At 42.8% G+C, this 22,133-nt stretch overlaps 2 protein-coding genes across 2 annotated transcripts; both read left to right on the top strand.

Annotated features, from left to right (window-relative positions):
• The first annotated feature begins 569 nt into the window (after positions 1 to 569).
• On the top strand, positions 570 to 1,463 carry LOC139445463 (uncharacterized PPE family protein PPE40-like). Its single transcript, XM_071226607.1, has one exon. It carries the CDS (start codon positions 570 to 572, stop codon positions 1,461 to 1,463), a length of 894 nt encoding a protein of 297 aa, XP_071082708.1.
• A 15,877-nt stretch (positions 1,464 to 17,340) lies between these two features.
• LOC139445461 (uncharacterized) lies at positions 17,341 to 18,522 on the top strand. Its single transcript, XM_071226605.1, has one exon. The coding sequence runs from the start codon at positions 17,341 to 17,343 to the stop codon at positions 18,520 to 18,522; it is 1,182 nt and encodes a 393-aa protein (XP_071082706.1).
• The last annotated feature ends 3,611 nt before the right edge of the window (positions 18,523 to 22,133 follow it).

The raw sequence follows: 22,133 nt of genomic DNA, 5'->3' as shown, positions 1-22,133 counted from the left end.
AAGTCCGGTTTCCACTGGACTATAATAGTCAGTTAACTCTCTTGCCTTGGGAAGATTGGAAAAGGCCATGCAACTGATTAAATTTGATAATATGATACAAACATTGACCCAAACAAGAGTATGCAAATTGACCAAGCACAAGGTTGGGTGTCTTAAAAAGTTATCCGTCTTCAAGATGGCGCCACGTTCTGGTCACGTGCTCGTACATGTCTCTAGTAACGAAAAGAACAGAGTTTTGATCGTCGCGTGGTAAAATTGTGCGTCCTTGCACGTGCAGAACATGTACCACGTCCATGGGACATTGATCCTCATATCACTGCCGTGTTTAACGACAGACTGACTATTTAAATTGTAATTTATCTCAGAAAATTAAATTTAGTAAGTCATTCATCACCCAATGTTAAGTGTCAAACAATAATTTAATCAAAAATACCAATTGAAGTGATGAATTTCATGTTCCCAACAAGTTTTCTAAATGATTATTAAGACTTGCAAATCTCTGATCATTCCGTATATGCTAGAGTGACTGAGTGAGTTTGCATTTCGCCGCTTTTGAAATTTGTCATATCATGACAGGAGACATCATGACAGGAGACATCATGACAGGAGACATCATGACTGGAGACATCATGACAGGAGACATCATGACTGGAGACATCATGACTGGAGACATCATGACAGGAGACATCATGACTGGAAACATCATGACAGGAGACATCATGACAGGAGACATCATGACTGGAGACATCATGACAGGAGACATCATGACTGGAGACATCATGACAGGAGACATCATGACTGGAGACATCATGACAGGAGACACCATGACAGGAGACATCATGACAGGAGACATCATGACTGGAGACATCATGACTGGAGACATCATGACTGGAGACATCATGACAGGAGACATCATGACAGGAGACATCATGACTGGAGACATCATGACAGGAGACATCATGACAGGAGACATCATGACAGGAGACAACATGACTGGAGACATCATGACAGGAGACATCATGACAGGAGACATCATGACAGGAGACATCATGACTGGAGACATCATGACAGGAGACATCATGACAGGAGACATCATGACTGGAGACATCATGACAGGAGACATCATGACAGGAGACATCATGACAGGAGACATCATGACTGGAGACATCATGACAGGAGACATCATGACAGGATACATCATGACTGGAGACATCATGACAGGAGACATCATGACTGGAGACATCATGACAGGAGACATCATGACAGGAGACATCATGACAGGAGACATCATGACTGGAGACATCATGACAGGAGACATCATGACTGGAGACATCATGACTGGAGACATCATGACAGGAGACATCATGACAGGAGACATCATGACAGGAGACATCATGACTGGAGGCGTTGTACCCATGTGGGGAATCGAAACAGGGTCTTTGTATGGCGAACGAATACTTTAACCACTAGACCACTTGCCCACTGATATAAGATGATAGAACGTAACCGCATGTATGTTCAAATATACATATACTCACACACCAGCACACTACCCATCCAACACATCTACACATGTCGGGATAACGACTGTCCCGGTCGTCTCAGGGGGGGTGGAAACATACACCCAGGGTTTAAATCCCAGATTTGAATCTGTAGTGGTTCTGGGCTGATCAGCACCATACCAGTGCCGGCTGGTCTCACCAGGGCAGTAAACTACCAACACCTGCGCTACTTCGGGTTTTTCTCCCACATCAAGCAGATACATCGTGATATAACTTTAATAATATTCAAAACGGCGTTACACTCACTCATCCACCTACACATTTCCACCCCCACCCCCACCCCACCCCACCACCAACACCCCTTTCCAGCCGACAAGGGGTTGTATTAACAAATCAAACACGTTTCAATAACCTCTTCGACCCCTAAAACTTAGGTCCAGAATAGGTGTCCAGCAACAAATGCAAAAGGCAACAGACGCTGACTTGGTTGATTCATGTCATCGTATCCCAATTGCGTGGATCGATGCTCATGATATCAATCATGTGATCGTCTGGTCCAGACTCAATTATTTACATACCGCCGTCATATAGCTGGAATATTGCTGAGTGCGGCGTTAAACAACAAACAAACAAACAAACATGAAGTGAATTACCCGTCTTGTTTTACGCGACCGTGTGCAAAACAAAAATAATAACCTCTTCGCGTTGTAACCACATAATTGAATTAATATTAATAAAAAATGAAACGGACATTATTGCCATTATTGTAATATCTTCAACATATAATGACAAGGTGATTTTTCATTGGTGTTGTCTTGCCGTTCTGTGATCACATAATACGAACATCAATTTTCGTTTCTGACACAAAATAAACACTTTTTTCTCTTTAATGACACAAGATATCACATTTTGACAGGATAAAGGGCTAAAATGACCATTCACTACTGTCACTGCCATTTACTCGTAAATCAAATGACACACGTGTTACCTCACCTAATTAGCGGTTACCTCCCTTAGTCAACGTGGCCTTGGGAACAATACAAGGTCATGTGGGCTACTGCGCTTCTAATTGTAACGTCAACGTCAGAATCAATTTATCATCCACGTTGTCAAACTTTTCTCTGTTCAGATAAAATCCAGACCATATGATTGATTATAGAGTGGCCGTAAGGTCGAAGGCTTAATGTATATAATCCACAGCCATGATTATATTGTCAAATGGCGGAGTCACGTGCTGTCCACCTGCGTGGATCCCAGGGTGCACTGGGCGTATATACTATGATGCATTGCGCTCTGTACCCTGGTTCACCGCGGATTATTGGACATTGTGCTAACGGTAATCATCACTGTCACCACCGATGTGGACAATCTTTATGCCAAGAAAATTGTTTAATAACAGGATTGGTACTAATATCTTTTGTTAAAATCAAAAGAGAAAATTACCCTCCTAAGAAAAGCCCCGCGGATCTAGCAAATGTGTGGATACATTTTGATCGATACTACTCCTGGTTCACGTTTCAGTGAACCTTTTTTGCGTAAAAAAGGGAATTTTTGCCTGAGTGATTTCGTCATCATATGAACCTATTAACGAATGTCTTCCCGACTAAAACATTGTTAATATATCCGTCGTCATTGAAAACGTGATGATTCAGTATTTAAAACGTTGTAATGCATTCTCTAGTCACAAAAAGGTTAGATTATAATTTTTGGCGGGAATGACGTCAAATTATTTTTAAAACCTCAAAAGGTAGTCTTGCACCTGTGGTTTTCCGGCGCATGTGGTGTCTCCTTGGCAAGTGATATTGTTAGATATATGGCTCTGTTCACCCAGCAGTGAATGGGTACCCGGTAGCTTGGCTTGTATACTCCCCAGGGAGATGAGAATGAAAATGAAAACCTCTGTGCATTTTGAACATGATATCATAGTAAAGCGCCACACACATGGGCAATAATTCTGAGATAATCTAATGTAAGTTCATGTACACTTACGCCCTGTTTAGTTTAACACCGATTGATTAGAAAGGCTTTCAGATAAATAAGTTGTAAAAATATCCAATTAATGATATCCATAAAAAAAATAACATTTTGAGCATCATTTTCCGCAACGTACCCACATGACCGTACTCCGCGACCTTGTTTTAAAAAAGTTAAATATTATTCAGATTGCGTTACAATAAATTAAATCATACGTGTGTTGGTAAATGCAAAAATGCCTTTCACAGCATTACAAGAACTCGAGAAATCATAAATTCTAACTGAATTATTAGACGTTCTGGATTGGAATGTATCATAAAGTAACACAACAAAAGTACCACGGGAAATTAAATGTGTACTGCACTTAACTTCCGTCTGGTAGTTTCGTCCAATTCCCAACAGTTCATTACGAGCAGAGGAACACGTTTCGCTGTTTCTTGTTGCGCGGAACATGCGACTCTGGACAAATTGGACGGCATTTTGTTCAACATCAAAGAATTCCTTCACTCAGTACTACCGCTCGCGGCCCTGGAATCAATGAACTGCCATGTAAATTTCATTTAGGTGGAGAAAAAATCTGTTCATAAAAATTCCGACACATGTAATTATTGTTAGAGGCTAGCCTTAGACGCTTCAATCCCCTGATGGGCATATAGCTTTATTAGCCGGACCAACAAACGTGATTTTATCGATGAAACCTTGCCTAAAGCGAATGCATTTTAAGCCCACAGCTTCCATAACATTAGGGTGTTCCCGGGGTTCTTCAGTCAGAGACAAAGATGGTATGGGAACGGGGAAAATTGGATGAAATGCATGTTTCTCTTTGAGATGCTGCTTTGTGGAGAAGGGGACAATGCCACGAGTTTTCTTTTATGACTTCGTGTGGCTGTGCTTGGTAACAAAAGCATTACGCCATAGCACAAAGCTCACGATCGAGGGCTGGGCTTGTGGAAGTCTGATGGTATTTGAGAGGGGAAATGAGGGCACTTTTCTCAAGACTAAATCTTGGACGGAGGAACTGACGGCCACCCTTGATGCCATGAGGTCATTCTGGTCACGGTCAGACTGGACATAGTCACGTTCCTGTGTTGTTACAGCAGACGGTCCAGACTTAGTGTCGTCTGCTACTTGTCGTCTGCCTTTTGACTCATCTTTAACAAGTGATTGAGGTTTGTATGTTGAGATGGGGATGTATTGGTGGATAGTCAACAGTGATTTTTAGTTCGTTATATGGGTTTCGGGGATTCGTTTCAACAGATAGATGTGGTTTGTGCAGATCAACAGATATCATTGTCGCTCTCACAATCCAGGTTCGATTGATTTGGTTATTGGCCGCCTCTTCATGTATTCACCCAGTGATCTGTGTTCGCGACCTCACACTGGCACATAGGGAACAGGCTGGGCTACTAGGCGTATCCGATACCTGAACTAGCCCCCTTACTTGCTGGTCATAAGGTTGGAATAAACTGTTGGTCCACATTACGATCCGTGTTCTGTGAGAACCGTGCACACAGTTACACTAAAGCTGCAACCGTATATGATTAGCAACACTTTGGGCTTTCCCCCTACAGCGGGCCCACCCAACTCACTCTCCCCATACATGCCGCTCCCTAATTCCACTCTACCACCCAACTCACTCTCCAACACCACTCACCTACATCACTGATCCACCCCAATCACTCACCCCACTCACCCACCCCAATAACCCATCCCTCACCCTACCCACTCAATCACCCAACTCACCCACCCCACTCTCCCATCCCATTCACCCACCCCACTCATCCACCCCACTCACCGACCCCCCACTCACCCACCCCACTCTCCCACCCCACTCATCCACCAAACACACTCACCCCACTCACCAACCCACTCACCCACCCACTCTACCACCCCACTCTCCCACCCCACTCATCCACCAAACACACTCACCCCACTCTCCACCCCACTCTCCTATCTAACTCACTCACCCCACTCACCACCCTGCTCTCCCACCCAAATCTCCCGCCCCACTCTCCCACCCCACTCATCCACCCCAATCACCCACCGACTCACCGACCCCCACACTCCAACCCCACTCTTCCATCCCACTCTCACACCCCACTCATCCACCCACTCATCCACCCCAATCACCCACCCCACTCTCCCACCCCACTCATCCACCCCAATCACCCATCCCACTCATCCACCCCATTCACCCACCCCACTCACTCACCCCACTCACCCACCCCACTCTCCCACCCAACTCACCGACCCATCTCTCCCACCCCACTCTCCCACCCCACTCTCCAACCCCATTCACCCACCCCATTGACATCATGAGCATCGACCTACGCAATCTGGATACGATGACATGTATCAACCAAGTCAGGAAGCCCGAGCCCGTTAGTCGCCTCTTACGAGTGAGTGAGTGAGTGAGTGAGTGAGTGAGAGTTTACGCCTCGTGTGACAATATCAAGGGAGGGAGCAACATCATGGGTTTCACACATTGTAATGTGGGGATTCGAAACAGGTGTTTGAGGAGCTAACGCTCCTACCACTAAGCTCCCAAAGCAAAATTACTGTTCAACGTCAGTTTTACCGTACTTTAATAAATGATCACGGCGTTTGAAACACATAAATTTTAACAGGTTGGGATTCGAACTGGTCCTATACGAGTGAACACCTCTGCTACTAGGCTACCTCGCCGAAATTGTGTGGGTCAGGGTTTTCCAGGACCCCTAACACTATTAAGATTAAGAACCCCATGAATGAGCTACACACCCATACCATGATGGAAGGACTGTATTAATCATTGTACGTTTATTATTCTTCCCGTAGTCTAGTCACTATGGATAGAGCGTTTGCCTGAAGAGCGGAAGGTCGGTGGTTCGATTCCCGGCTGTGTCATACGAGAAGACATGGTACTTGTTGTTGCCCAGCCTGGCGCTCGACATTCTGGCTAAGGACAGGTCTACCCGGAAAGCTGGAGGTCGGTGGTTCGATCCCTGGTTGCGTCACGTACCAAAAGGTGTTGTACTTGAGTGAGTCTGAGTGGGGTATTCAAGTTAAACTGAGGCATGGTATCTCAGTGGGTTAGCACTATAAAATCGACAATAGTCCGGACAAGTACAACAGACACGCACCTATGTACGCACGCACGCACGCGCGTTCATTCACGATGCGGGGGGGGGGGCGGGGGGGGGGGGGGGGCAGTCGTCTAAGGCGCCGCGATTCGCTCTGCAGATTTGCGTCCCTTGAGCACGCCAGAAACCTATGATTGTGGGTTCGAAGCAGGTTAGCCCCGATTATGTTTCTAGGTTTGTCAGCACCATACCCGTGCTGTGGGTTTCACCATGGTGGTAAACGTCTGGGTCACTGCCGACTTTCCTCCCACCTTAAGCTGACACGCCGTGATGTAACTGGAATACTGTTCAAAGCGGCGTTAAACCCTACTCACTCACTCACTTAACCCATCAATGGTTCTGATGTTTGACCAAGATAAGAAGGTGCCAGTGTGCCTGGTGGCATAGTTAGTTCTTCATGAAGTCAACCCTGGTTTACCTTGCCCAACGTCGTCCCCAAACCACAGTGATAGAGCTGGATTCCATTGGGATTCCGATAGAGTAGATCCCCATCACCTTTTAAGAACCGACTAAATTGATCGATAGTCAGATCGTTGACTTGGTTGGTCACATGTCATCGTACAACGACAGCGTGAATCGTTGCTCCCAGTATCCATCACTGGATCGTCTGGTCCAGACTCCATTATTTACAGGCCGCCGTCATATAGCTGGCGTTAAACTACATACAAAAGATGGTCGAATATCACTGAAAGTGGGGATGCTTCACTCTTGTACGCTCCACGTTCTATTCATCATCAACGGCCATTTTTGCCACCCGATATTCATTACCAATCTGCCAATACGACACAAATAACGTACCTGCCTGTTGTCTGCCCCTCGAGTCATCATTAGACAGGGTCGTGCTCAGGCGACAGTGGTCTTGCATTGTGGGCTGGTTTTAGTGTCATGCAATAGCTGCCTTTAATCCCCTAATTGATCTGTCTAAACCCAGGTTATATAGTAGAAAATTGAGATCCTTTCCAGAACAAACGACTGGAATTTAATTTTGCTACCTTTTATATCATCAAGGATCTGGTCCGACACGAAGCCCTGAAAACAATGGCGGTCTTTTTGTATATTTTCATATAAATCAAATTCAAAATGTCTTTGTTCTGCCGGGTCTTTTGAATCCTCTTTTCCGATCTCATTTATCTAGAGTCAATTGCAAAACAATAAAGAGAAATTTTCTTTTGTCGCTAGAAAATTGGCTGGCACTATTTTGCGTGCGCATGTACATAAATCAGATAATATGTCATGCGGCTTGTGTGAGGTTTGGTGTAAGGTTACATTTAGTAATTGTGTTGACGAGGAAAACCACGAATGATGGCCAATTGAAATTATCTTCGTCCATCCTTTTTCCTTCCAATTAGCGAATTCGTTTTAATTGATGATTCGGTTGCAGAGGAGGTTTTTAAATTAGGTTTAGGTCTTACAGGTTTTCAGCTTAACAAAGACAATTGTCCGCATCACTCTGATTTTAAACGCCATCGAAAGGTGTGTGACTTTTTTATGTCTTTTCCACACGAAGTCATTTTCATTCCCCTCTAATTCTAGCTCTATCGCTGAACATAAATACAATATTTGACCATAATATGCGTCTTTGTTAATTAATTAAAACACTTTATTTTTCAAAACATGACATTTTAATTCAATACATGTGATTATTGGCAATGTGATGCATGGACGAGTCACGTGACGTGACAATGGTTATTTTGAAAAGTCAATTTAACAATAAATTATTTCTTAACATTGGAACGGCCACAATATAAGCGCTTCCTGAATATTTAAAAAAACAGCTTTTACAACCAGGTTTCACACGATTTCAAACAAAATTTTAATCTAAAAAGCTTTTGTTTTGATCAGCTGCGGGGTTCACTGATCATTGTGAAATTTAAACTGTAAAACAAGTGAAAGATGTCCTGTTCTTTGTTTTTAAAGGGCCAATACCACCTTTAGGGTGGATGTATGGCTGCAAAATGAAGTTGAATTAAACAGGCGCGTCAAAAATTCTGTTTCAAAAGTTTCAGAATATTTCACAGACAGGTGGAAACGCTCAATTGTCCTATAAATGACCCCACAATCTCATGAAATGTTAGGAAAGGACAATAATTATCTTTCTCCAGTATGTTGTTCGGTCGCTGATTTAAAAGCCCCGTCCTCACTATGCTCCGTTATATCTCGTGATTGGTTACGCATCGCACGCTTGCTTGTGCGTGTTTTGACCACACCCAACCCACGCCCGCTCAATTAAACTTCCTTTCGTATTGTTACATTTCCATGTGGAGAACGCGATAGTTTTGTTGGAAAAAAGTTAAATGGTGTTCTACATAACTTTATTTAATGGAAGCGATCATTAAATCATAATTGTAGTTAAGGCATGAAAATAATAGTTATTGATGGTGAACTGACATATTAACATAACTCGCACAACCAGACGTAGCTTAATCACGCGATTGAACACATTAGGAGATATTGTTATCGTGTGAAATTCAGTTACCCTTCAATAATCCTTGGTTGTACTTTCTGCCGAGGTTGACCTGCGCAAAATCTGTACTTATTCCATTACAAAAGTCGTACCCCTTCCAAATCTCCGCCACCATCGTTTCCACACCCATACCCCGTCCCAATCGCGTTCCATCCCTGACCCCTCGATAATAAAACTTTGCCAATCTACTTCAGCCGATCTAACATCTCAAAATGTCGCCATTTAACAGCGGGATTGTCTCTGCTACACGATGCCTTTCTAATGGCAACTTTTCACGTTTGTCTGAAGGGCCAATCAGCGGCGAGACTGATAACGAGGCTAATTTCCTCATATGGAACGTTATCACTCGGAGTTTTAAACTACTTAGTTCCTATTTGTGATCTGACTGTTTGAAATATATCTGTTAAAAGCAAATGGTTAATCTTGTCGCGGTTAAATTCGCATCGTGGAAACTGAGATATAACAGCCGCGTACATATGTCGCACAATAGCATTTGGCTGCTCGAACGGTCGGCAATATTCCAGTTATATTACAACGGCCTGGAAATAACCGAGCCTGCGCACATTAAACCAAAGGTTGGCAGTATGAGCAACAATCCACACTGAAGGACAAAGGAGTGAGTGAGTGAATGAGTTTAACGCCGCTTTGAATAGTATTCCAGTTATATCACGGCGTGTCAGCTTAATGTGGAAGAAAAGCCTGATTTGATGCAGGTCTTAGACGTTTACCACTTTTGTGAACCCACGAGCACGGATATGGTGCTGACAAACCTAGAAGCATAATCGGGGCGAATCGGGATTCGAACCCACAATCAAAGGTTGCTGGCGTGCCCAAGGGACGCAACTCTGCTCAGCGAATTGCGGCGCCTTAGACGACTGGGCCACCCGTGCCCCCGAAGGCCAAAGGAGAGTTGACATGTTTGTTTGTTTGTTTGTTACATCACGACAGTGTGGTCGGGTAGACTAGTGGTTAAAGTGTTCGCTCGTCACGGCGAAGAACCGGGTTCGATTCCCGGCATGGGTACAATGTGTGAAGCCCATTTCTGGTGTCCCCCGCCGTGATATTTCTGGAATCTTTCTTCCTCACTCACTGGGACAATAAAAAACAGGGCTCACACAAACCAAAGACTGAGAGCGGTGGTCAACTCGGGCGACTCTCTGAGACTCTTAGCTGATCAGAGACACCATTTTGAAATAAGTAAAACGCAATAAAACATTGACAGACGAACATTGTAGATAAGGTGGTCGGAGAAAAACGTGCAGCAAGGTCTCTGAGAATACGTTATATCTTTAAACATCTTTTTGAGTATAAACGTCCTAGCCCTTAGTTTTGACATAGAAAACTTGAAAAGCGCGTGTGATATGTCGTTTTTGTATATATTCTGAATTTTAAATATTGTTTTAATTATGCTGTTTCTTTCTTCTTCTTTTTATATTTGATAAATGTGACATTTTGTTATGATGTACAGATTTGCATGTTTGATGAAGCGAGGTATACAATAGGGCATCTGGTAATCGTAGTCCTTAGTTTTACCGAAAACTTTCAATACGCGTGTATTTTTTCATCGTTTTTGTAGATAATCCTAATATTACATATTGTGTTTATTATACTTACTAGATAAATTTTATGCTTTTAAGTTATGATTTTGATGCTACACCGACAAATGCTTACACTGGTCCACAGTGTTTTTTCTTACCAGTGGTACAAATTGTAATTCCTCACCCTTAGAAGCTTCACCCGAAACATTCATCATAATTTGTTTCGCAGTATTGTGAAGCTTATCAATAAATTAACATGATTAATACACCGTGGACGGATCCACGTTTATAACACGTGAAATATAATCGAAAATTCAATAATGAAATATTCTTTTGTTACGAGTGCTAGATGCCAACTGCAGACAGAATACCGTCGGGCCATTCATCATTTGGTACCTGTCGTATTCGTAGATGTTATCAGGATATGCGCGCAGATGTTTCATAATTATGTTCAAATTTCCACCAAATTGAAGGCGACTGGAAAATGTAATCTAACCATCACCAAAAAATAATTCCAATTTGAAACCCAATTCTTGAAAGTTGATGCAACATTTCATGGCAAGGATTTCATCATTAAGTATTCGTTTTGTCCTATTTTATCAACATTGACAAGGTTAACGTGATATCTATCCATAGCTCTGGAGTCACAACACGAGAGAGCTATCTACGAAATCGCTAAGTACGTTGCTACGAAAACAAAGCCACGTTGATAAACGTGTTACAAGCATTCATCAAAATTCCCTCAGACAATTAAATATTCCAACCTTACAGTTCAAATGGCAGTTATTAATTCAAATAAGACATCCGATATGGCATAAAAGAAAGGGAATTATTGTCAGTATGAAACGGAAGGGGCAGTGTAATCGAGGGCGTGAGGCTAGGGGTGAGGCAAGGCGCCATGCTACCTCACTGTCCATATGCTTCAACGTTGAAGTGGTGGGGAATTAGGAGCAAATCTCGGCCTGCTTAGACGTGATTTTCACTGCAGTTATAATGATTACTTGATTGGTATCTCCCCATTGTCATCGGCGTGTGATGACGAGTCTTTCATCTCAGCTCGGGTTTCTGACGTCGCCGCGTGGCCCGCACGATGACGAGGTGGGTTTTTGACGGCGATGTCGCATACAATCTTATTAATTTTGATCATTCAGCTTCGCCCGCCAGTCACGACAGTTGACACCGTCAAACCCGGGTGGATAGGTTAACTTCGTATGGACAGAGCTGCTGGCGGAGGTCGTGATGGGTCAAAACATTGTTATGACAAAACCCTGTGGTCGACTCGATCACATCTGGACCCCAAAATTTGTCGACTGTGTCGAGGTGGAAGCTTGATACTTGAGAATGAAGGGTTCACTGAGTTGGAATTAACACTAACAATAATCATAATAATGATTAATAAATAATAATAATTTACTCGCCACTACCTCACCCACTACTTCACTCACCAACAACCACCACCTCCTCACCCAAACACCCACCCACCACCACCACTGTGGCAACGAAGATATATCTTAAGTATTTCTATTTACAGTAAACTACGGTTATAACGAACTCAAAGGGACCACTTATTTTAGTTCGTTATAACCGTAGTTCGTTATAAACATGTAATTATACAGCATATATACAACACATAGACGGGGCTACAAAATAAGTTCGTTATATCGGTCAGTTCGTTATAACCGCGTTCGTTATAACCGTAATTTACTGTACTTATAAGCAGAAGAGTCTCTGCACCGGACTATCTGAGTCGATTGTTTACAGGCCATCGTGCAGATGTATGGCAGGAGTAGTGCTCTGCGGTGTCAGGCAACAAATACTCACTTTTCTATGCAAATCTTGCGAGTGGCGGGTTCTGCCTGTAGAACAGGACATGGTTACCCTTTCCGCTAAAACCTTGTGTTATCACTGTCACTGATCCATTCACATAAATGTCACCACTATTTTTCCTTTTCCGCCCAAGTGAATCTGTTTCGGCGGATAATCGAGACTGATTAATTATTCTCTGGCGTTTTGTGTTTGTATAAATGACAGTCAGATATAGTTTCACAAGTTAAACACCCATAGTTAAAACATATCATAGCACAATAAAAGATGTTTAATATGCAGCCATATGTTGCCTTACAAGACGCTACTTATTTATTATATTAGTAACGATAAAATACTATTCACAATGATATAATCGTATAAAATTATGTAGAACAATAAACAACTTCATATAAATAATTGTCTGAAAAACATGTTTATTATGGTAGAAGCAATACCTTTGATGCGCTTAGGGTTAATTTCAGATAACAAAATAGATTTTTAGGTCCTGAAGAATTGTAACAAGATAAATTAATGTTGTGTCTTAATTCCTTATAAAAATACACTCTGGAAGGAAATGAACTTCTGTTTCCAGTTTGTTACAAAAATAACAAGTTCTGTGCTCTAAAGGGGTCGGGGTGGGGGATCTTACTCTCTCCCTCTCTATCCACCTCTCTGCCTCTTTCTTTTCTCTCTCTATCTCTCTCTCTCCCTCTCTATCCACCTCTCTGCCTCTTTCTTTTCTCTCCTCTAATTCTCTCCCTTGCTATCCACCCCCTGCCTCTTTCTCTTCTCTCTCTATCTCTCTCTCTCCCTCTCTATCCACCTCTCTGCCTCTTTCTCTTCTCTTCTCTCTCTCTCCTCTCTATCCACCTCTCTGCCTCTTTCTCTTCTCGCTCTCTTACCCCCTCCCTCTTTCCACCTCTCTCTCTCTCTCTCTCTCTCTCTCTCTCTCTCTCTCTCTCTCTCTCTCTCTCTCTCTCTCTCTCTCTCTCTCTCTCTCTCTGATCTGCCTCTCCCCCCCTCTCTCTCAAAGTATGAAATATATATTTGTCCAAACTTGCACATCCGACCTTCTCAATGTATGCATGACAATTAGTATGTCTTTTGTTCCCAGCTGTCTGAGGACACACTTCCTCGCATCGCTGTCCATGACGCATGAGCAATCACTAACGAACGACAAATGATGTTATTTTTGATGAAAAACTAAAATTCTCTCTGTCGCATTATTTAGACAGAAACACCTTTGATCATTATGCTGTGATTTTCGGCCTTTTGTCGTTTATCTTAAGGGCTTATTAAAACAAACTGTTTGTCGCCATTTTTTAAAAGGCAAAGAAGCTCGGGTGTTGGAGCGACAAATCTTAAATAATGATGGCGACTCCTTTCTAATAATGAACAAATTATACAGTCGACAGCGACTGTGTATCTGGCTGAGGGTTCTCCTACCATTGCACACTTAGGATGACTCAGGGATGTTCTTCATTTGCCTGCCTCATATCGCTTTGATCTGGCTTAATTGGGTTAATGCTACTACTATGCCGTCCGTAGTAATATTTCAGAGGGCGAGGACAAAAACAGGACGACCGGCGCCCAAAAAATAGACCTTCTGGCGTCTACAGCAAGGAGGCAGTGTCTTGTGAGACTCTATCATCTAGAGAGACAGGGGTTCATTCTCACCATCCCCATTTGTAATTCGTTGTATTGCTGCAATGACTAAACCATTGTTACTGATGTTGTCGCCAGCATATTGGCTCCTTCGTCCCGCCTGGCCCCATATAAGGAGATGTTGCGCATTTAGTTTCAAATTTGAAATACAGTTTTAATTATGATAATCCCATGATACCGACAAGATACTGATGACTATTTACAAGCGAGACTCGATGGTCAGACTCAGTACTGGCCCGGAAACCTCAATTTACAGAGGATAATTGCTATGGACAAATTAATTACGTCTAGTTCCGGGTATAACGAAGCTCAGTTTGACGAATAATCAGCGTTACAAAGATTTTAAAGATCACGGGGAAGAATAGGAACTTTGTTTCGACGTCTGAAATCCCGTTATACCGAATTGATTGCAAAATGAGTTTCTGTACTATGTATTAATTTAAGTTATCTGCATTTTGAAGACTGTGTTCGTAATATCTTTCATCAGGAGAAAATCGCAATATGACTGTAATATTGCCGACGCGATGTAAAATTTTAACTCACTCACTCATCAGGAGATAGGAACCTGGTGGACAGAGTAGCTGCAATTTGCTGTGTAGAGTTGCATCCCTTAGTCTTGGCAGGATCCGCTAGTCGTTGGTTCGAATCCTAAATTCGGCCTTAGCTTGTCCGCACAATTTGATTATGATTTTGGTTTGCAGCAGACATTTAGTTGCTGCGTCAGGGGGATTTTCCTTTACAATAAGTTGATTTGAATGAGACAACCTAAAAGCGGCGTTAAAACCGAACTCTCTCTAGAGATATAATTCTGACGAAGTCACGAATGTTAAGTTAGTTTGACTTAGTATCTGTTTGTTGTTCAAAGCCGGACTCAAAGCCGGCGGTCTGTAAATAATTGATATCTGGATCAGACCATCCTGTTATTGACATCACACGTATCGATCTACGCAATTGGGACATATCGATACGATGACATACATCAACTAAGTCGGCGAGTCAGCCCGCCCGATCTTACGACAAGGATGGGTTGTTAACGACCAACTCTGAACAGGATCTTTACCCTGAGGGCATGGGATGAGCACTGGGATATTTCTTACTTACGTTAAACAACACTAACTTATTCACTTCGACTTTTAAAGGGTGGTTAGGTGAAGTTGGGTTTGTTGATATTATTGCATTTAAAATGCACGTGTATATCAATCACTGGATTGTCTGGTCCAGATTCGATTATTTCCAGACCGCTGTCATATAGGTGGAATATTGCAGAGTGCAGCCTTAAACAACAAGCAAACAAACAAATAAAATTCATTTAGCAGCATCCGTTACATCATCCCTTTGTTCGTTAAGAGGGATGAGAAATATCCTCGCATCCAAAACGTTCAATTTTTTACGACTTTCAAAACAAAGCCCTGTCGAGTAACTTTGGCGACTCGACATTTGGGCACCATCATGCTGTGTGTACTTCCGCTTCCGGCGCGTGTGTTTGAGTTTGCTGGCGTTGTCGCCGAGCTCTGATTTGTCGTGGACATGAAAATGGCGGGACCGAATGCGAACTCACGTGACAAAGCGCTGTAATCGAAATCCCATATTTGAACTTTAATTAATTTTTATCTAAAATAAACTAAATTTGCATTACGAAGTTGTTAGATGTAGCCACAGCTGTTTGGAAGCGCCTTCGGTCACGTGACCTGTACCTCCAGTAATGGAAAGTAAACTATTAATAATTCTACAGCAGAATAATGGTACATTAGGATTAACATAATGTTGAAATTAATGCATTCTGTCATCTATTAATAAAGGGAAACAATGAAAGGTTAATAGCATCACAGGATGCCTTGTCTCCCTTTGTTGCCGTAGAAAACGTCATTACCGAAAATGATTCTTAAACACGATTGTATCAAATCCTATTTAACTATCAAAACCACCACCCTGTTTATATCAGTCTCCATTTATTTTTTTCGGAATTCAGTATTCTTTACATCAACTAACTCCAACTGTTTAAGATTTCCAAGGCAGCATAACAGGCAAAACCTATCAAAAACTGTCCTTGTAAATTCGCCATCTTGCTGCAGCTTCAATGACACACGATAATTACATTCCTTTTACTTTGTGAAACTTTTTCTGATTTCAACCGTTATCACATGGTGACATCCCCTCTTGATAATAAGGTGACGGTGGTATCGCGTGAACGTACAATGACACATATCAGGGTAGACGACGCAAGGGCCCTCATCCACAAAGCAGTTTTAGCATCACAATGAAAGTAGACCAGTGTATAATGGAAAGGTTCTGTGTCTGAACAGACTTAAACGGTTTATTCAAGAGAGTTGTCCTGTGGGATTTAGAGTGTTCTTGTTGAGGTGCGCTGTCCCTTCATTTCTCAAGTCATCTGTGGCTGAATCCGTCGTGGCATTTGCATACCGGGAGCAGGAGGGCAGGTGCTGAAATTGTATTTTTGTCTGAGCGTTGGAGGAAGGGAATAGCGTTTTGATTAACCATTTACCTTCGGGACACGGTGTTAAAAACATACGAAACCCCTGTCCCTAGAACCATCTTAGCAGATTTGATTTCAGTTGTAACAAGGATTACAGAGAATGGTATTGTCTAACTAAGACGTGACTGTCAGTACAGAGAATGGTGTTGTCTAACTAAGACGTGACTGTCAGTACAGAGAATGGTGTTGTCTAACCAAGGCGTGACTGTCAGTACTGAGAAGGATGTTGTCTAACCAAGGCGTGACTGTCAGTACAGAGAATGGTGTTGTCTAACCAGGACGTGACTGTCAGTACAGAGAATGGTGTTGTCTAACCAGGACCTGACTGCCAGTACAGAGAATGGCGTTGTCTAAGCAGGACGTGACTGTCAGTACAGAGAATGGCGTTGTCTAACCAGGACGTGACTGTCAGTACAGAGAATGGTATTGTCTAACCAAGGCGTGACTGTCAGTACTGAGAAGGATGTTGTCTAACTAAGATGTGACTGTTCGAACAGCGAAGTATGTTTTCTAAAAAGGGCGTGACTGTCAGTACTGAGAATGATGTTGTCTAATCAGGACGTGACTGTCAGCACAGAGAATGATGTTGTCTAACCAAGACGTGATTGTCAGTACTGAGAAGGATGTTGTCTAACTAAGATGTGACTGTTCGAACAGCGAAGTATGTTTTCTAAAAAATGCGTGACTGTCAGTACTGAGAAGGATGTTGTCTAACCAAAACGTGACGGCCAAACTATCAGGCGCTGTACAGTTTGTTTTAAACTTTTCAGCATTAATGTCGAACTGCACCTCGCCAGATGATGAATCCCTACTGAATTGTACTTCTGAGTTCCACCTTCCTGCTACCGATACCCAAGACCCTCAGAACAACATCGACACAGGACTTGTATCCATGGAAACATACCTGGCCGTAGATGGGGTTTTGGAGAAGGCCGTGTACCCACTCTTGATAACCGCCCTTGCCCTCAACGCCATCAGCTCCATGGTATTCAGCCACAGCTCCATGCAGGGCCCCACTAGCACCTACCTGCTGGCATACAGTGTTAACCAACTCCTCTACATCAGTCTGTCTCTCGGTCACACAATTCTTGGAACAGTGTATGGAGATCAAGCGGTGGAGAAGGTGCTGTACCTCGCGTTTTCTCTGTATGTGTCCAACTTTGTGACGGGGTCGCTAAGACGCATCATGTATCAACTGAATGTGTTTGTTTGTCTTGCACGATTTGTCCTCGTCACCGTCCGATTCAAATACAGAAACTGTCGTCTGCTTAAAACGCCATCTTTATGGATAGGGGCTGCGTTTGCTATCACATTTGCGTTTCATCTACAAGTTGTTTTTAAATACGAAATATCGAAAATCATTAAACCAAACAATCAGACCACCTACAGCTTTGGGCTCTCGGAAATGTACATGAAACACAGGACTGGGTTCTTAGTTCTGAGTCTCTTCAACAAGATCACGTTTGTGTATGTGTTGGTTCTACTGTGCCTCGTTCTCAACATGTGTGTGTTGTATGCTCTGAAGAGGCACGGACGGAAGAGACGGACAATCACGACATGTCTGAGGAACTCGGGATCACACAGACGTGAACGGCAGACGACGTTGGCAGTCTTCTGGTCCACTTTGGCGTTTGTCGTATTGTCGTTACCAACAGTGACGGATTCGTTGGCGTCAACGTTGTTACCCTCCCACTACGGCTTCCATTCCAAACAACGTTATCTCTACCTCCTCATGCAAAAGATAGGAAACACCAGCGCTCTCTTCAGCCTCACTGCCCACTTCCTGTTCCATGCTTGCTTCAGCAGCAACTTCCGGTCTACTTTACGCGTTGTCGTCTGCCGTTGTTTCAGGCGCGGAAAAATCAAAACGAGGCCTATCGAAATGGAAGGACTTTATAATCAATTTCCGAGGGAAAACGTTAATTCAGTAGCCATGGAAATAATTTATCGTAGCTAAAGTTTTTTATTAAAGGAGTCGCAATTGTAAGTAGTTACAGTGATCCTTCTCTTGAATGTAAATACTCTGCTATTTTAAAAACATATCATACCCTTTTTTCATACAGTTTATATTAATCACTGGACTGGGTGGTCCAGACTCGATTATTTACAGACCGCCGTCATATAGCTGGAATATTGCTGACTGCGGCGTACTACAACAAACCAACCAACCAATTCATACCTTCGCTCCATGAAGGTTCATACTTTAATGGGGGGCACGGGTGGCCCAGTCGTCTAAGGCGCCGCGATTCGCTGTGCAGAGTTGCGTCCCTTGGGCACACCAGAAACCTATGATTGTGGGTTCGAATCCCGGTTCGCCCCGAATATGTATCTAGGTTTGTCAGCACCACACCCGTGCTCGTGGGTTTCACCGAAGTGATAAACGTCTAAGACCTGCATCACTTCGGGCTTTACTCCCACATTAAGCTGTCACGCCGCGATATAACTGGAATACTGTTAAAAGCGGAGTAAAACCCAACTCACTCACTCACTCACTCATACTCGAATGAACTCACACAAGGAAAAGCTAATTCTTAAATGATGACAGCATACTATTACAGTCATACGCTGATGAACTCCTTAAAGGAGTAAGTGTAATTCGCATATAAAGAAGAATGTCATCATAGTTTTTTCCTATTTATCACGTACGCAATATTTATCAAGCACATTTTATATATATATATCGCTTCCCGTATTGTACTCGTGAGTGAATAAACTTTTATGCCATAGTGGTTTCACGTTTATGTTTTATTTCACGCTAAAGAATGAGTGAGTGAGTGAGTGGGTATTGTTTTACGCCGCTTTTAGCAATATTCCAGCAATATCACGGCGGGGGACACCAGAAATAGGCTTCACACATTGTACCCATGTCGGGAATCGAACTCGGGTCTTTGGCGTGACGAGCGAGCGCTGTAACCACTAGGCTACCCGACCACCCCCTTTAAAGGATGAGGCATTGTAGTATTTGGTCAAAGAAATTATATCGACAGTAAAATCTAAATTTAATCGAACATAACAATCAATGAAAACCCTTCTTTTAAAACTGATATCAAGTTTTCACAGTTTGAGCATATTTATCAAATTAAATATCCTTCATACTCCAGTATGCGTGTGCTACAATGGGCCTAAACAACAGCTTAAAGATTTTGTGCAGGAATGCACCCGGTTCCAGTAATGTGTTCGAATCCAGGATTCATGACCATATCCATTCTATACGATCTGCGTCACTCGCACCATCGGCTTAACGCTTGTCAGTGAAAATCTTTGTTGCACAGGGAATCACGCATATCACGTCACGAGACAACAGTGTATTGTTTCCGTCATCCGGACGGCATTGTTGACGTCATTCGAAACTTATTCTGACGTGAGGTAGGAATGACGTCACACTAGAAACGACGTCCTAGCTGAAATTTGTTGACGTCATTCGACAAATTGTGGTTCCGCTTCGTTTATCGAAGCCAGACCTCCAGCGAAAGCTTTAACCACTGGGCTATCCACCTGACATCTGATCAATCACGCACCGGACACAATATATCTCGTGATAATCTAGCTCTGTTTGAAGCTGGACCAGAAAGGTTCTTGAAACGACACGTATTATGGCCACAAAACCACGATCTTGTAGAGCTGTTTCAGTACCTGCAACCTGTACAATGTATAACCACATCCACAAACCATCCTCCCAACCGACCACACCCCGACACACACAAGTTACGCTATAGGGACATCAGGTCAGAATAGACCATGTTTTCTCATGCTTCTCGTGAAAACGGGAAAACAATTTGGTGGTTGGCGCTTTGACCTGGCTGATGTCTTTCATCAAACTTCGAAGGCGTGCATCGCTCATGCTTTCAGTCACTAGTTTGTCTCATCTCCGCTGCTGCCACCGCCAACCAAAACAGGGTAACCTTTCGCTCACTCACCGAATATACTAGTTCGATTTATCACTTTGGTTCAACCTCTGTTGGTATTTGGTGACCTCGTAATGTTGCTCTCGTGCGCACTACATACTCGCAAGCAATACTTCTCGTACTCATTCCATACACGCACGCACGCACACAAGCAAGCAGTTACGCACGCACTCATTTCGCACCCAAAAAGCATAAACACGATACGTAAACCATTATTTTTCTTCTTTTTTTAAAAATAATTTCCACTTTTATTGACGGGGAAACCATGTAAAGAATTGTTAATTTTAATGTAACAACCAAATCATGTTATCGTGGATCATGGTGGGCAATGCGCATATCAAATGTCGTCAGATGTGGAAAAAGGGGGTGGTCATCCCCAGAAATCCCCTACCCCCCTCTGGATCCCCCACAGCACGCAAGCACTCCATACGCGCGCACATGCACTTTGCACACGAACACGCACACGCACACGCACACGCACACGCACGCATTCCATACACACAAGCCCCCCATACACGCACGCACTCCACTAGTTTTTCCAGTTCCATTATAACAATTAACCGTTATCATTTTAAACACAGGAAGATGTAGCACAACCTCCACATTGTCTACCAGTTTGTAATCATGTTAAAACTATATTTTTTATATTGCTTTAATTTAATTAAAGTTTTCAGAACCAAATATTCAGGAGTCACAAGGGGCAATTGCATCATTAAGAAATTAAAATGCTCGCGTTCAAACGAACTATTTAGCCATCAATCATGATTGCGATGATGTATCAGACTTTATACGGAGGTAAATCGGATTAACATTTTCTGAAAGCACTTCAGATTTTTCTGATCGTGTAAAAACTTTAAATCTCATTTCTCAAACTAGAGGGAAATAATTAATATTTTGACAGTCTTGAAGCGCAATCATACAGGCAGGGCCTCCACGCGTTGATTGCCTTTCTGATAGGGTAGGTCCCTCCTTCTGCTGTGAACGATTACTGAGTTTGTTGTGACTGAGAGTTGGAGACGCGGTTAATTACATTTCTCAGTTGTGAGGTTTGTGCTCCTTTTGGTAATAATCTAGCAATAGAACGTCTGAAACATCAATAGGGTTCGCATATGACCGTGCCGGGGATCGAACCCTTGTCTTGAGCTTGACCGACGAACACTTTAACCACAAGGCTGCCACCGCTTACGCTCAAGCAGTAGGATCAGGTCTCATGCAGTGGTTAATCTTAAAGATTCGAGTGAGTGAGTGAGTGAGTGTGGTTTACGAGTAAATGTGGTTAACGACGACGCGGATAACAAGCTTGAAATGATTTAGCTGCAAAATCGTGGCTTTGTTCTGATCCGCTTTTACAAAGCTACGATTTACGCCCTAATAACGTTCTACTCAAGTCGTTGCTGGTTTTGCACGTTACATTGCAGATTAAGGCATATCGTGGAAATCTTTACACCCCCATTTTCCCAAACAATTCATACTTAACAATACCAAACATTTTGTCTAAAGTTGCTATCTCGGCCGCTGTGCTTAAAGGCAGTAAATGCGACACCTAGGTCCTATGAAGAAAATAAAAACATCAAAAAGAAAGGCTTGGCATTTTTTTTAAGTGATTGGTTTCGGAAGAGTGTAAAAGAAAGCGGCGATATTAATTAATTTCCACTCTGACGGA

This window comes from Haliotis cracherodii, unplaced genomic scaffold (genome assembly GCF_022045235.1).
Source record: "Haliotis cracherodii isolate W230 unplaced genomic scaffold, xgHalCrac1.p SCAF_6, whole genome shotgun sequence".
Lineage (NCBI taxonomy): Eukaryota > Metazoa > Mollusca > Gastropoda > Lepetellida > Haliotidae > Haliotis > Haliotis cracherodii.
The sequence above is the reverse complement of the archived record's forward strand: the minus strand, read 5'-3'. Positions and strand labels throughout refer to the sequence as shown.

Bases quoted from the DNA above. Each gene is read 5' to 3' on its own strand.
- LOC139445463 (XM_071226607.1), top strand. From the start codon at position 570: ATGACAGGAGACATCATGACAGGAGACATCATGACAGGAGACATCATG.
- LOC139445461 (XM_071226605.1), top strand. From the start codon at position 17,341: ATGTCGAACTGCACCTCGCCAGATGATGAATCCCTACTGAATTGTACT.